Genomic DNA, 14,510 nt, shown 5'->3' on the forward strand with positions numbered 1-14,510 from the left:
GAAAGTTGAAGGTTTATAGCTCACAAGCAGCAGCCTTATGCTGTCAGCTTCTCTTTAGGACTTCGTGCTGTGAACACAGTCAGATTGCTTTCTGCCTTCCCTGTCCCAGCCGTGCCTCCCTCTGTCTGGAATAAAATCTTGACATTTTTCTCTGACATCTTCTCATCAATATCAATATAGCTGAAAAGAAACCTTGATCTCCTCCTGCTTCCCTCTAAGCCATCCCAGCTACTGCTTTCTTAGTTACTGTAGCAACCTGCTTGTTATCTAACATCATTTTGGACTCTGGAGCTCACTTGGCCTCCACCTATGTCTAAGCCTTACTGAGCTCCTTCTGAGTTCCCTTTTAATACATGTTTTCTGCCAGTCCACAGATTCTTGTCTCAGCTTGTTATCTTGTGTCTTGGCTACTGCAATGTCCTGTCAGCTGGCCTTGGCAAATGCAGTCATGGCCTGCTCCTGTGTATTCAAAATGATGCTGCAAATGATTTTCTGTCCTGCCACTTTGTGTTGTCCTCATTGCATCTCCCTGTTGACATCGTACATGAGCTATACTTCTTGGTTTTTGAACTCCCGGATGAGCTTCTCTCTCTCTCCTGATGCCATTTCTTTGATGCAGAAGTGTCAACACCAGCCTCCATCATCATCATCTTGTTACATTTTTCAAAAAACACCCCTTGTTACCTTCATACTTTCCTCATGCTTGGCAGAGGCTTTTTGAGAGCATCCCCTGCTCTCCATGTCATGTCTTCAGATTCAACTGCTGATAAAGTATGTGACTACGGGTGGGATAGTGATAGGCTGGCACTACTGATTGCTTGTTACGATATGTGATCGCCATGTTGTTCCATTGTTCTTCCCATCTGTCCTTATCCATCTGTTGTCCCTTATCTTAAATTCTTAACTTTGTGGAGGAAGGACAGTCTTTTTTACTTTCTCCTTGTGTGCAGGGTCCATGATAACTTGAGGCTGACCTGGCGCTGGGGCTTTTAGCAATACAGCAGTAGGAAGAATAATTAAGTTATATGTAGCAATATTTCCTTCAAAGGCAAAAGTGCTTTTATTTCCACTGAAACATATCATAAATTATCTAAACTTAATAAATGATTACTTAGCGTAATAAATTCTGAAGAGCTGAAAAATCTTACCATTTTTGGGATCAGCATTTCTCAGATTCAATCATAAGCTATTAGTTTGGAGCGGTTTAGCCACTTGGCTCTTGTAAAGTAAAAGTGAATAATATAAACTGCAGTTGGACTTAAAATCTTCAGAATTATGAGTTTTTGTTTGATTTGAAATTAGTATAATGATCTTCATCTACAGTTCATTTGCTTTCTCAGTCATGTGAATAATGAGGTTTTTGTCTTTATCAGATTTATTCTAACCTTTCTCTTCTTACATCATTCTCAGTTTGTTTCCTCTGAGATATTACAAATCTTGAGCTTTGCAGGCAGGTTGGTTTTTTCTCCTGTAATTTACCATAAAATATTTATTTCTACATGATCGAACTACAATTTATACAGACTGTTTTAGTGAGCTGTGTTCTTTTCTTCCGTAGTAGGTGATGCCATGTTGTATAAGAAAGCTGAAATTCAGTTCAGGTGTTCTGAACCTATTTGTAGACTAAATCAGGGGAACATGCTAACTGAGCCCCACCTCCTGCTCGTGAAATTTGGGTTTGTATTCTATCAGATTTTTCATATATTCTGTTTGATCTCTTGCTGATTAAACAACTATGGATATTAAATTGCATTTTATTCTTGAAGACCATAATGCCTGTGCATCTTCCTTTCATTTCATTTCTGCATTAATTGAATGCATAACATAGTGAAACAGGCACTTTAAGTGGTCCAGAATTTTGATGATCGTCATTTTACATATTCAGCTTTTAAATTAACTATAAGGATGTGAATAGACTGAAAATTAACTTAGGCATTATTTACCTCATTACTGATTTTCCTTCATCTACATATTCATCACTATTTGGTGAAAACCAGGTATCTTGATATAAGCAGTATGTCCCCAAGGAAGAAATTCCTGCTCTTATAAGAAAAGATGCCCCTGGAACATTAACCATTTTCACTGTCAGGGTTCTTCACCAACAGATACTGTTTTTTCAAGTGTCTGTCTTGTAGGTGGTGTAGTGCAACTTATATGCAGCAGGACCCATGTTTCAAAATGCAGAACACCTTATCTTCATCATGATATATCGTAATGGGTTTCATTACTTGTATAACAGAAAGGATCAAGGGCCACATGAATGAAAAAGAAAATATTTAGGGATTTCTTGGATCCCTGACATCTTGTGCACTTTTAATGAATTGATTTGTGATTGATGGCTGCTTGACCTTTCCTTTTCCTGATTTTTTTTCAAGTGAAAAGTAAATTTAATAATTATATTCTATTTGAGCTCAGCTATAACTCGTAATAGGAAAAAAAATGACCTTTGTGTAAGTATTCTTTAAAGGGAAATTAAAAAACATGAGGATTATATATATTTGGTTTAAGAATACTGCACGAAACCTGCAAATGCCAGAAAATTTTGACAATTTGCCAATACAGCGTAAGTGGCAGCACATAACTGTAGGCCTATCTTTGGAAAATTGGCCTTTGTGATGAAATTTACTGTATTTGCAATCCATATTCTATTAGGAGGCTATTATTCAAATAGAACAATTATCATTAAAAGTATTTGTCAATGTGGTAAGAGGTTGAACAGGGCACAGAATTTCATCTTGAATATTTTACAAAGAAATTTTCAAAAGAGGCACAGTCATTTCTATCTTGAAGTGAAGAATGTTTCCTGCAGTTAGTTGGGAATGAGTTGCTTGAATTTTGTACGTTAACCAATAATAATAATAAAATGCAAGCATAGCCTTGTTACAGCATTTGAAATTTCCCTTTTCCTGGGTAGCAGTCCTAATCAGTCCCTGAATTTATTATTGAGAAAATAAAAAAATTATGACAGCACCATTCCAGGGTACCTAACTGAGGCTTCAGGGAACTCCTTCCAGTTGCTTTTGTGCCCATTTTGTGCCCATTTTGTTCCTAGTAGTCCTCGTCCAGGTGCGAACAGTATTAAGATAACCACGACAGTTAAATGCAGTTCCACTCTTTTCTGCTCTTCTTAATGTCAGTGGCTGTCTGGGAACTGGCAGGTCCAGCTTTTGTCTCTTAACAGAGGAGCCAAACATCTTGCTAGCTGTAGCTCAGCCTCAGGGACAGATAGAAGGATCTCTATATTTTATTTCTTAAAGGTAAATTTCAAGTGAAATAAATTTTCTGAAAATTAGCACTTTAGTTTTTCCACACAGTTTCTTCACTGAAAAAGATAACAATGTGTTTGTAATTGGGAAAAGTTATATGGGATAAGAGGCAGGAAGAAGGTTCCATGGGCTTTAGGAAAACAGGGCATGGAAATCAAAGCAAAAATACAGTCATACTGAAAAAATTTGTTTGCTGGGAAGGCGTATTTTACTAAGAAAAGGAACTGGTAATAAAACATTTCAACCAGCTCCACTTCAGACCAAATATTTTCGACTTGACAAAATCTCCTTTCCCTTCTGTCATTTGATAGAAGTAAAGAACCACCTATACCAGGAAACAAGAATTTGAACAGGAAAGGTTTTCAGAGAAGTAAGAAACAGATTTGGGAATACGATCCAATAACTTCTCATCACATCTGTGTCCTCACGTGCAGAGCAGAATGGATCTGCCAGACCTGCACCAAGAGGGTCACGCCAGCGCTACTCCTCCTGGGAGCACCGGAGAGTGAGCACACTGCCATCACATGTACCTTTAGCTAAGCTTTTTGTTTCACTTGTTTTGGGACGGTTTTACATAGTAATTTATCTAGTCATTTCAAATACATCAGCTTAGCACAGCAGAGCAAACCTGTATCTGTTCTCTATGTTTCCTTGCTTCTGTACCATTCTGTCGTGTAACCATCTGTGCTTTCCAGCTGTACATTGAGTGGTAGATACCCTTTACAGTTTAATAAGTATGAATGTGTCATATTCAAAGTTGAGATCAAAGACGAACTCTGTCTTTTTTCTAATCATTTCTTGTAGGCCTCGTTTATCTGTAAGGCAAGCTCACATTCTGGTGGTAAGCCACCTTTGCAAAAGGAAATTTTCTTTAAATCTTTTTCTTTAAGAAAATGTCTTTAAAGCCCCACTTGGTCATTCTTTATATTGTAAAAGTGGCAGAACTGTTTAATGAAAGTGAAAAAAAATCAGAATATGCCAACCTTTTCCCCTTACTAGGTTTCCATGGTACCATGCTCACATAATACACAGTGACATGTGGCCCTGGAGAAATCTGCAGCCTTCCTGGACTGGCACCCAAAGTGTACAGTTGTGTTAATTCAGTAATATACAATGTAGCAGATACAGAATGACTTTAATTTTATTTTGTCTTTTAATTTCTTATTTTTTCTCCTCTCTGAAAATACTTTGACACTCATATCACTGACTTTGTGTGATGACATTCAGAAATTCAATGCTAATTAATGCTGCTGTATTTCCTGGATTGCTTAGGACCACAGAGAATTGAAATGCAGTATCTTCTGTGCTTGTTTATTCATCATTTTAGCTTTTTGTTTTGTTACACTTGATGCAACTTGGCCAGCTACATTTTTTTTTTTAATTTCCCTCATGCAAATAATTGTTAAGCATTTATTTATGACCCTTTAGCAGTGCCCAAGAGGCATATATGACTTCCCTTTCCAATGTGATTTGCCACAGAAATGGTGTTACTTTCTGAGATCCGGGGTTAAGGAATGACTGTTTCTCTCAAAGGCTACTAATGTGGTCTAGGTAGTATGGATAGACTGAAGACTGAGTAAACCCCAAGGCATAAAGCAGCCCCTCACAAACAATATTTTTTGCATGCCTAGTCAAGTAAATGTGCTCCGCTAAGACAATTGGTAGGGGGAAACAGAAATTAAGATAGGGGATACTTGGCCTGTGCTACCTAGGAACTCCCCACCTCATTAGTTTCACAGGCAATCGACAGTAAAGCTCTAAGGTGAGAGGTGGACTGGCAATAGCGTGCATGGAGCTGATGAATACTTCCTTCCTGCCACAGAGAAAGCCTCAGGAACAAACCAAACAGTGCAGTAACATTGAAATCCTGCTTTTGAAGTGTTGTGACATGAACGTGATCTGGCTTTACCTGTTCTTCTCCAGTGACATCTGAGAGTTAGACTACATGTGCTTGCTCCTCAGCTCTTGTAGTCACCATTTCAGTTTTTCTCCAGGAGCTGCCCTCTTGTTTTGGTCAGTTTCTTTATGAAGTAGCTGAAGGTAATACCAAGAATAGAGAATGAAATTCCATCGTTATGCTCCAGACACATGCAGTTCCAGCTCCCTCAGATCCAAAACTGGAACCAGTAATCAGATAGATAAAAAACTCTGGCTGAAATGCAGTCTTAGAATGAGATGGGTCAAGAAAACCCCTTGCCTTGATACCATCATTTCAACAAAGGCATCTGTTCATATGTTGTATGTCTAAGTCTTTATTTTATCCTGATCTTTTCATTAATCAAATGTCCTGAGTAGCAGGCTGGCTGAAGAAGACCAGGAAGCTCCAGTGGAATCAGGCTGAATACGAGCCAACAGTGAGCTCTCACCACAGTCCAGGAAAACTGTATACTGGGCAACAGGAGGTAGATTAGTAGGTATTTTTGCGCTGCCACCATACCCAGACACCTCCTTTTCTAATATATTGAAGAGAATAAAGGGTGGTGATCTTACTATGAAAAGTTGTGTAAGTCTCAAGTTTCACTGGTCATTTTTCTTGTCACAAGACTTAGCAAATGAATGTAGTTTGCAGATGTGACCCCTAGGACCTGTATTATTTCTAGCTTTACCTGCCTATTCCATCTCACTTTTTTTTTTCTTTTCAGATTAATAAATTTGTGTTTTCTCTCTGTATATTTCTAACATGCTAGCTCCTTGCCTAGAAAAGCTATAGACATCAAACCCATAATGGAATCGGGATGATCTACGTGTTAAACACCTGTACGTTATTGAAGCAGCTGCACCTCAGTCATGTTACTTTTGTTCGAGCACTGATGAGTGGTCACACGGTCATCTGTATTTTGTACTAGTATGTTAGGGTTTTTATCCCTTTTCTGGTAAAGGTATATAAAAAGAATCTAACATATACCATTTGGGCACCCACTCTCTCTTTCATTGTTCCTTCTTCTGTTCAAGTCTTCAGTTTTCAAAGCAGGCATTAGCCCCAGTCCTGCTGGTTTGGATGAGTCCTGTGAGTTACTTGGTGTTAAAGGGGTGCTTCTGTCTCAGCTGGACTGCTATTCACAAAACAGCACAGACCTATGGTGAATGGCTTCCCTCCTGTAATAGTGTTTTGGGTTTGTTTTTATTGATGAGAAAAGATATATGAGAAAGTTAGAGAATAGCTGTATTTCTCTAATAAACAGTGAATGAGGCTTTCCGTAAAGGAATTGCTCTGGAGAGGCCACTATGTTTGCTTCACCGGAGAGCAGAAGTAATGAACCAGCCTCTACTTCCTTGTCTTCCTAATTCAGAATATTTGTATGTGCTGAACTGAGATTTCAGTATTGAAAACACACTTAATAAGAAAAATGCCGCTGGCTGTCTATGTGTCTGGACCACACCAAGGTCTGGCAAGGTCTCCTTTCTTGCAGGGCTGCCTTGGACCCCGGCACCCTGATTTTGCTTTCCCTGCCCTTACCCCAAGGCTCTGTCTCCTCTCCATCAGCACATCTTGCTTGACTGACCAGAAGAATCTGCCATGGGGTTACTGTGACCCACTATTATGTCTTGGCTTCCAAGGCGAAGCCTACAAAGGCAATTTCAGTATAGCTGCTCTTCAACTTGTTTATGGACTGAACATACCACATCATGTAGCATGATGTCATGTGCCATGACTCTGACCCTATACCTGGATGCAGAGTTCCAGTCAAATCCTGAATCTCACACGGAGGTGATACCTAACCTCTGAGCCAGTAATGACTGTGAGTATTTCTTGACTTTGTGAATAGTTTTAACACTTTACTTTAGATCACCAACACTCATTTAACTTCGAGTAGTCACTGAAATGCAAAATGGTCAGTAGCATCTCACAACTGTTAGTAGATACATACCAGCTGAGAGGAGTTGCTGTGAATATTTCTAGTGTCTTCCTCCTTGAGTTGGAGTGCCGATCCAGTCTGTAGTGGCTGTATAACATGAAGGTATGTGCTCAGCTATGAGTCCTGTGCCACTGCCTAAGTCACACTGGTTTACTTGAACTCACTTTGTCCATAAACGCTTCTCAAAGTATATTACATACAGATGCAAGACATTTTACTGTTCTAGTATGCTGATTTTTCTGTGTAGGTGTAGCATTACATACCCAGTGATTCAGAAGTGAGCGAGCCCACCAAACAGGAGCCTTTATGTCCTGTGTCCTCACACTACTTCATTATTTGCATTTGCTACCATGTACCTAACCCTATTTTGCATTTTGCGAGCTAGCCCTTTTGATAGTTTCCTATGAAACACCTGATTGCAATTCACTTGAATTTCTCTTAGGGCTGACAACTTGCATCAGATTTGCTGGAATTGTCTTAGTGGACTTTATTGTTCACTGCGGAACAGAAGGATGGTAGCTACTCTCTAAAAGAACTCTGGCTCAGGATGAAGAAGATAGTAGAGACCAGTACATACCTTATCTTGACCTTTAGTGTAATACATGCCATACTATTTTAATTGCTTCCTTTGTGTCTGATTCCAGTATTTTTGGATGGAGGCTGGATTGAAGCTAATGCCTAGTTCAATAATTATTTTTCCTCCTTTGACTTTATTATTATTATTATTATTATTATTATTAAAAAACCAAGATCTCAGTTAATTAAAAAGCAAACAAACCTAGAGAATGTGGAAAATGTATGGTAGAGGTAGCTAAGCTAAGTATGAAAGTTAGTATAAAACTAGAAGGAAAATAAATTGCAGTATCGCTTAGGTGTCAGCAATGTGTAACTATTAAGTGAGACAGGGAAAACCAGAAAGGACAGTTTTACTGACACAAATAAGTAAACATACCAATAAAACCCCGAAAGGGAAATGAGCACACAGACGAAGCAGCAATAAACAAACTGTACACAAGATGAACAGCCAGAGAAATAAATAAGCAAAAACCAAAATAAATGCCAGCAAGCAAGGCAGATGCAAAAAACCAAGCAGCTGTTAAGAGAAAAAGAAATTGAGCAAATGTTGCATGCAAGTGGAAAAAAATCCCACTGCATGGAATTTCAGAGCTATATCCTAAAATGCCCCGATTTCTGTGAATTCCATCAGAGAATTTTAATTGTGCAGACAGTATAGGTGGACACCAGTTGGTGGAGGCTTTGGGTTATCATTTGTTGCCATTCTTTCATTTGTTTTCTTAAAAGAGCAAACGCTTTTTTCCTGATGTATGTTGGCATATTCCCTGCTGTGTATGTTGCGGATTCCCATAAAGTCAAGCATTTGTGATGCTGCCCACAGCCATGCCTTAGGGGCCTGTGTTTGCAAAGTCTGTACAGTGAAGGATTCAATTTTTGGTGGAAAAACTGGTGCTCAGAGACTGGTGGAAATACCGTCTATCAAATATAGAATATCTTTATCTAATAAATTAATTTTAAAACATCCTGCTTTAGTTTTGGTTTTCCCCTCTTTAGCTATTCCCTGTTATTAAAGCTTCAGTGCTGGATGAAGACTTCACTTCCTGGGCCTTACCTCTTGGGCTATAATGGGGGTTATTGGAAGAAGAAAGTCATATATATTTTTTAAATCAATGTATGTGTTTTTTCTAAACAAAAAACTTTCATGTTACTTTTTTGTTATTAAAAGATCTCCTTTTCTTTGCAGTAGAGAAAATTAACAATTAGAGTTTCAAAAATGTAGTTCGGGAGAATTCTGATGCTTCCACTCCCATCCCATTTTTTTCTTTTCTCTACACTTATGCAAAAATAGTTCTTTGGTTGTACTCTTTCTTATTTGAAGTTTTGTGCTTTTCTTCATCACCGTGGATGGCATTCATCTCTGCCAGAATGTCTACCTCATTTGCTGAAGAATCCTCCATTTGCTGAAGAAGAGCTGTGGTATCTGTAAACATTGGGTTAATACCCCCATTGTCTGAGATAAAACCCCCAAAGACTGAGATAAAAGCACAGTCAAAACCTGGATTCAAGCTCATTTTGAATCCCAGTGTTGCTCTGTAAGCCACGCTTCTTTTAGGTCAGGAAACAGAAGTGCATAGACAGAATTCACAGAGAATGGTTCCTACTGGAACACAGGTGAGAAGAAAATCATGGGTTCATTAATTGTTTTGGAAGAAGAGCTGGAAACGCTGAAGTTCTTTGCCCCTGCAGGTTATCTTATGATCATGCTGCCCAGAAAAAAGCTTGACAAGAAAAGACCGATCAGGATGTGAAAGAGTTGTTTAGAAAAGGATGTTCATACAGAAGGTGAAGACCAGCTTTTTTAGATCATTTCCATCTTCCCTATGATACCCATTTCAGCTACTTTCTCAGCCATTCTGTCATATCCAGATGCATTGTACAAAATAAGAAAAAAAAGCTTCTTCAGTGGTTTGAATATTGCTCAATAGCAGAGGAGATGTGAGTTCACTGACCTCTGCTAGTGTCTTGTGTGGGCAAGACCCCTCTGCATTAATTCCCAATGAGTAAAGTGCCATTGTCTTACAAAAAGTTGTGAAGAAAAACTGTATCAAAACATGTGGAGCTCCCAGCTACAGCAGAGTCAGGGCCACATAAGGAATCTTGTGGACATGGTCCTATAGTGGTCCTAAATTTTTTTTAAAATTTATGATATTGTGCTGGGAACTTTACATCACAAAGTGTGAAACTTGTGTTATCTTTTTATCAGATTTTAACCTTTTTTAATCAGATTTTAACCTTTTCTAAGCTTTCTAAGCTTTTCATTTTCATCTGCTGCACACAAGTTTTACATCTCACTCAGGCTAAATTTATGTGTTCATTAGAAATGTGAACTAACTCATGCTGCCATTTATAGCTTGTAAAAATATTTGCCCTTTCTACTATCCATGTCAAAACAGTATGCGTGATCCATAGCTTCAAATATTTAAGCTATAAAATAATTGTGAGTCTAGTCACTTCTTAATGAAAATAACCTGGAGTATTCCATTTAATGACTTCATAACTGGCATCTAAATATTTACTTATAGCTTTTTGGTGTTATATTAGATCAGAACAGAAGTGTCTGCAGAAAGCAGTCTTGAAAAGTTGTCTATATGTATTGATTTTTATAGTGCCATATGAAAAAGTTGAATGCATCTGAATACAGAAATATGGGTACATATACAATTTTATTACAGCATCCGTAAAAGATGGTATCATCCCTTTGGGTCTTTGTTTATTGTTTAGGGATGCTTTTAAGAAATGAGTATCTCACAAATACAGAATCAGTGTGCTTTGGGCAATTTTTTTTTCTCTTGATATATATGCTTTGTGAGTGTCTCTCTGGAGCATCCTTCTAGATTAAGTGAGGCAAGGCTGTTACATGGGGAAATGCAGTACGGGAATGCTGGACCATCTTTACATTAGCAGGCTAATAGGTAAATCTGCCCATCTACTCAAGTGACAGAAATAAATTATATAAAGTACTGACTCAGTTGAATTCAATATGTCGTTGAACAATGGGATCACTTGAGCCTAAAAAACCTGCCACTGGCATTTCAGTTACCAGTTTCCCAGCTTTTTGCATTTGGGATTGTGTTTATGCTTTACCCAACAACTTAATAGAGAAAAAAAACCAAACCACTTTAATTTGGGTTCTTGAAACATTGTGGGAACCCAGTGTAAATATAAGCTGCACTTGTGGGTCGGTATTCAAGTTTCAGCAATTGCTAAGGCAAGCATTGCGTTCTATTCAGTAAGATAGTTACAGTATTTTAGCTATTTGTTGGTGGGTTTTTTGTTTTGCTTTGGTTTTTAAGGAACATTTCATGGAAGCATATCAGTTCCATGGAAATTTTGCTAGAAATGTATATGTCTCAGTTTCAGGGTGCAATTTTAGAGACAGGTAGCAGAACAGTTTTGCAATCCTTAATATGAAACTTTTAATATGAAAGTCAAAGGTTAAGATCCACAAGGAAAAGTGGAAGAATTAGAAAAGTCTAGAAAAGAGGAGCCATAATAATGATTCTTGAATTCATGAAAAATGCCAGCCGAAAAATAAGGAAATAAGGTGTGTTCCCAAGATTTTTCTGGGAAAATCTTGCAGTGGTTGAACCAAATAGCCACTATTATCATTGTAAGACTTGTGGAAAACCATTCATAATCCTCACTCCAGGCTTTCACTGTGACCAAAATAGCATCGATAGCACAAAGATGCCCCTGGAGCTGTTATATTAGTGTTTTCCTTAAAATGTAAGCTTTGATGTGGATATCCATTGGGAGTAACTCCTGGTGATAATTTTTGAGGTGAACGCTTGTGTAAGATGTTGATGACGTCTCTGCTGAGATACATGCTTTAGACAACCTTTGCTGCAAAATTTCACCATTGCTAGAAATTAGGTAGCTCCATAATTGTCTCATATTAAAAAGGCTTCCTGAGAATTTTCTCCATGTCTTTCAACCTATGTTCAGTACATGAGATGTTGTAAAAGTGACCAGTTGAAAAAATGAATGATGAAATAGGAAATCTGACTAAGATTATAGATTCACTGAAAAGCTGAATTTTTATCTGGAAAATTCCACCAGTCTTTTGCAAGCAGAAACTGGACCCCAGGGCACCAAAAATTTGTCTGTAAATCCATTCAGATAGAGATTATTTTGTTATGATTGCCTTACTTCTGAAGGATAAACTTCTCCCATCTAAAACCATTAGAGAGATTACCACGAACCATTGATTCCAGCCCACAAGAGGATTTTATGATGCGAAAGAAGGGGATTTTTCAAAAGATTTTTGGCAAAGCCTCTTCTGCTGTCCTATCTGACTGCATTGCTTGCAGTCGGGAAAGCGCTGCCTTCTTCCAGAACAGCGTATGAAACAATATCTCAAGGGAAGGAGATGGTTAAAGAAATGGGAAGCAGTGCTGATGTTTTGTCTTTAAGATAAGGTGCAGATGCACTATACATAAATCATCAAACTTATTGGAATACGCTTTGTATTAGGGAAAAGAATTGATTTTTTTTTTATTTTAAAATGTAAGAAAACTATGCTGGAGAGACCGCATTAGAATCAGTGAGGAAATGTCATGATATTTTACAATCCTGACAAGTTAATGTCTGAATCAACATCTTTGCACAATATTTCAGGAAAAATAAAGGTGCTTTCAATCTAAGAGCACACTCTGTATTCAGTAAAATTGTAGATTATTCATACGTATTGTAGAAGCCAAGTCATTAATATTAAATAAGTCAAAATGTTCGAATGACTTCTTGAAATTTAAATAGTACAGAACAAATTCTACAGTTAAATTCATATCTGTAATTCCCATGATCCATAATTCTTCACACTTGAGAGCAATTTTAGCAGTTTCAAAACGTATCCAGGTAATGTGTGTTGAATGGTATTTAACATAGGAAAGAGTGATTTTTTAAATTGGATTTTGTAAAACACAACCATTGTAATGGGCCTGTGAATTAAAGAATGTGGAGCATGGCAATATGACAGACAGCTTAATACTGTGCTTTAATAAGCATTGCTGTGGAAGCATTATACTGACAAAAGTGAAGGTGCCTTCTGCAAAGAACCCGCATCTAAGTGGCACACAGAGAGAATTTTCTAATATTTTGTATTGTTTTTTGTCTTCTAGAGTATAAGGGCTTCAGGGCTGGTGCTGTTGGAAACCATTCTTTTTGGATCACTTCTTCTGTACTTCCCAGTAAGTCAAACTATAACTTTTTTGAAAAGTTATATCCTTGCTGACATTAAAATATTGTATGAATCACCTTGGTGAAAATATAAATGTCAAAACTATTTATGTAATGATTAGTTTAATCTGACTATAAAATGTGCTGTGTTCTGTAAATATTCTTAAGAACACTTGAATTTTTTACTATATTTGTAATAACTCTCCATTTTCAGTTTAGGGAACTTCCCAGTGTTTTTTACTTGGAAGTTTTTAGGTGTTCTGGGTTAAGCTGAGTTTTTGCTTTGAAAGACAATACCTCTCTAAACTATGCTATGGGAAAAATATGCAAGGTGTGTAAAAGGAAGACACTGATTATACCGAGTATTTCTCTGGAATGTAGTACAAAGGAGAGTAATTATTTCAGTGTATTACTGGCATGTATTTTGACGTTTCTGAAGCTACGTCACATCTGCAATACCATGTATTTGGGAAAATGAGATGGTGTTATCCCTGTCCTGCAAGTGGAAAAAAAAGAAGTATTTTCGCAGTCGCATGAGGAATATATCACAAAACTCACAGAAATATAGTTCCTTTCTCTTTTCAAAAATCCCAGAAAACCCGAGTTTGTTAATTGCTACATAAACCCAATGTAATAACTAGATAAAGCAAGACATCAAAGTGTAAATTGAATGAAGTTGATAGAAAGCATGCAGATCAGGAGACAGAAACAAAGATGGAGTTGTGGATTATTTTAAAATATGTTTGCGTTCTCTTTTCCTCAGTAGTCAGAATCTTCTGTGCTTTTACTTTTGCTTCTGTGCATCATGTAGTTACTGAGAGACTAGCTGGGAAATAAAACTCCTTAGCAGTTGCAGAACAAGTAGCCAATAAACTGTAGGAGTATGAGGTGTGAAGAATATGATAATAAACACAAATCCCAATGGAATTTTTATACATTATATTTTGAATCAAGTGGGCCTTTCAAGTTCTAAAGAAAAAGTGTGTGCATTTCTAGGATAGTTTTATGTGTTTTTTCATCATTCACTTTGCAGATGTCGGGAAGAAAGAAGTTTTGTTTTTTTCCATATTGTACAAATGCTTTTTGCAACTTGCAATACCTCTCCCTGGGGTTTTCTGAGCTTCTTTAATATTCTTTTCTAGTGAGCAGAACAGAAAGCCCATGGCCTACTTCCTCAGCTGGTGTAGAAATCCTGTGAAGCATTTACAGAAATTCACAGCATAAACCATAATGTGAGGGGTTTTCTTTCCATGGCTGTCTCCTCTTTGCTTTCCCAGAGAACCGTGGAGCCATATAGTGGCTTCCCCAGGTAGAGGCTCCATACGAACCAGTCAATGTTTGTACAACCTCAACTCCAAAGTATGCCAGAAGCCTCATCATAGCTCTTGCTGTGTCTGCAGTCTTTTCACCTGTCACTAATTCTTCAGTTTCTTCCCCGGTTCTTGTCGTGATCCTCTACTTGTTGTGTTTCACAAAGGATGAAGGTCCTTTGGTGTCTGTCTGTCTTCAGGCTTCAGGTGCTCTGCGTCAGGGATACTGAGATACTGTTGGTGGAAAAACACTTCTCTCTCAGCAGTTGACTTGAAGAAGAACCATCCTGTTAGATGCAAGAGATGACCATCCACAACCTTTAAAT

At 37.7% G+C, this 14,510-nt stretch overlaps 1 protein-coding gene across 3 annotated transcripts in view; it reads left to right on the forward strand.

Annotated features, from left to right (window-relative positions):
* Positions 1–14,510, forward strand: part of GPR158 (G protein-coupled receptor 158) — a 210,627-nt gene that overhangs the window by 106,979 nt on the left and 89,138 nt on the right. For all 3 annotated transcript variants that reach the window (XM_072854471.1, XM_072854472.1, XM_072854473.1), the window contains exon 5: positions 12,817–12,885. In XM_072854471.1, coding sequence (XP_072710572.1) covers positions 12,817–12,885 — 69 coding nt within the window. The remainder of the gene's footprint in view (positions 1–12,816; positions 12,886–14,510) is intronic.

The sequence above is a fragment of the Ciconia boyciana genome, chromosome 2 (genome assembly GCF_034638445.1).
Source record: "Ciconia boyciana chromosome 2, ASM3463844v1, whole genome shotgun sequence".
Lineage (NCBI taxonomy): Eukaryota > Metazoa > Chordata > Aves > Ciconiiformes > Ciconiidae > Ciconia > Ciconia boyciana.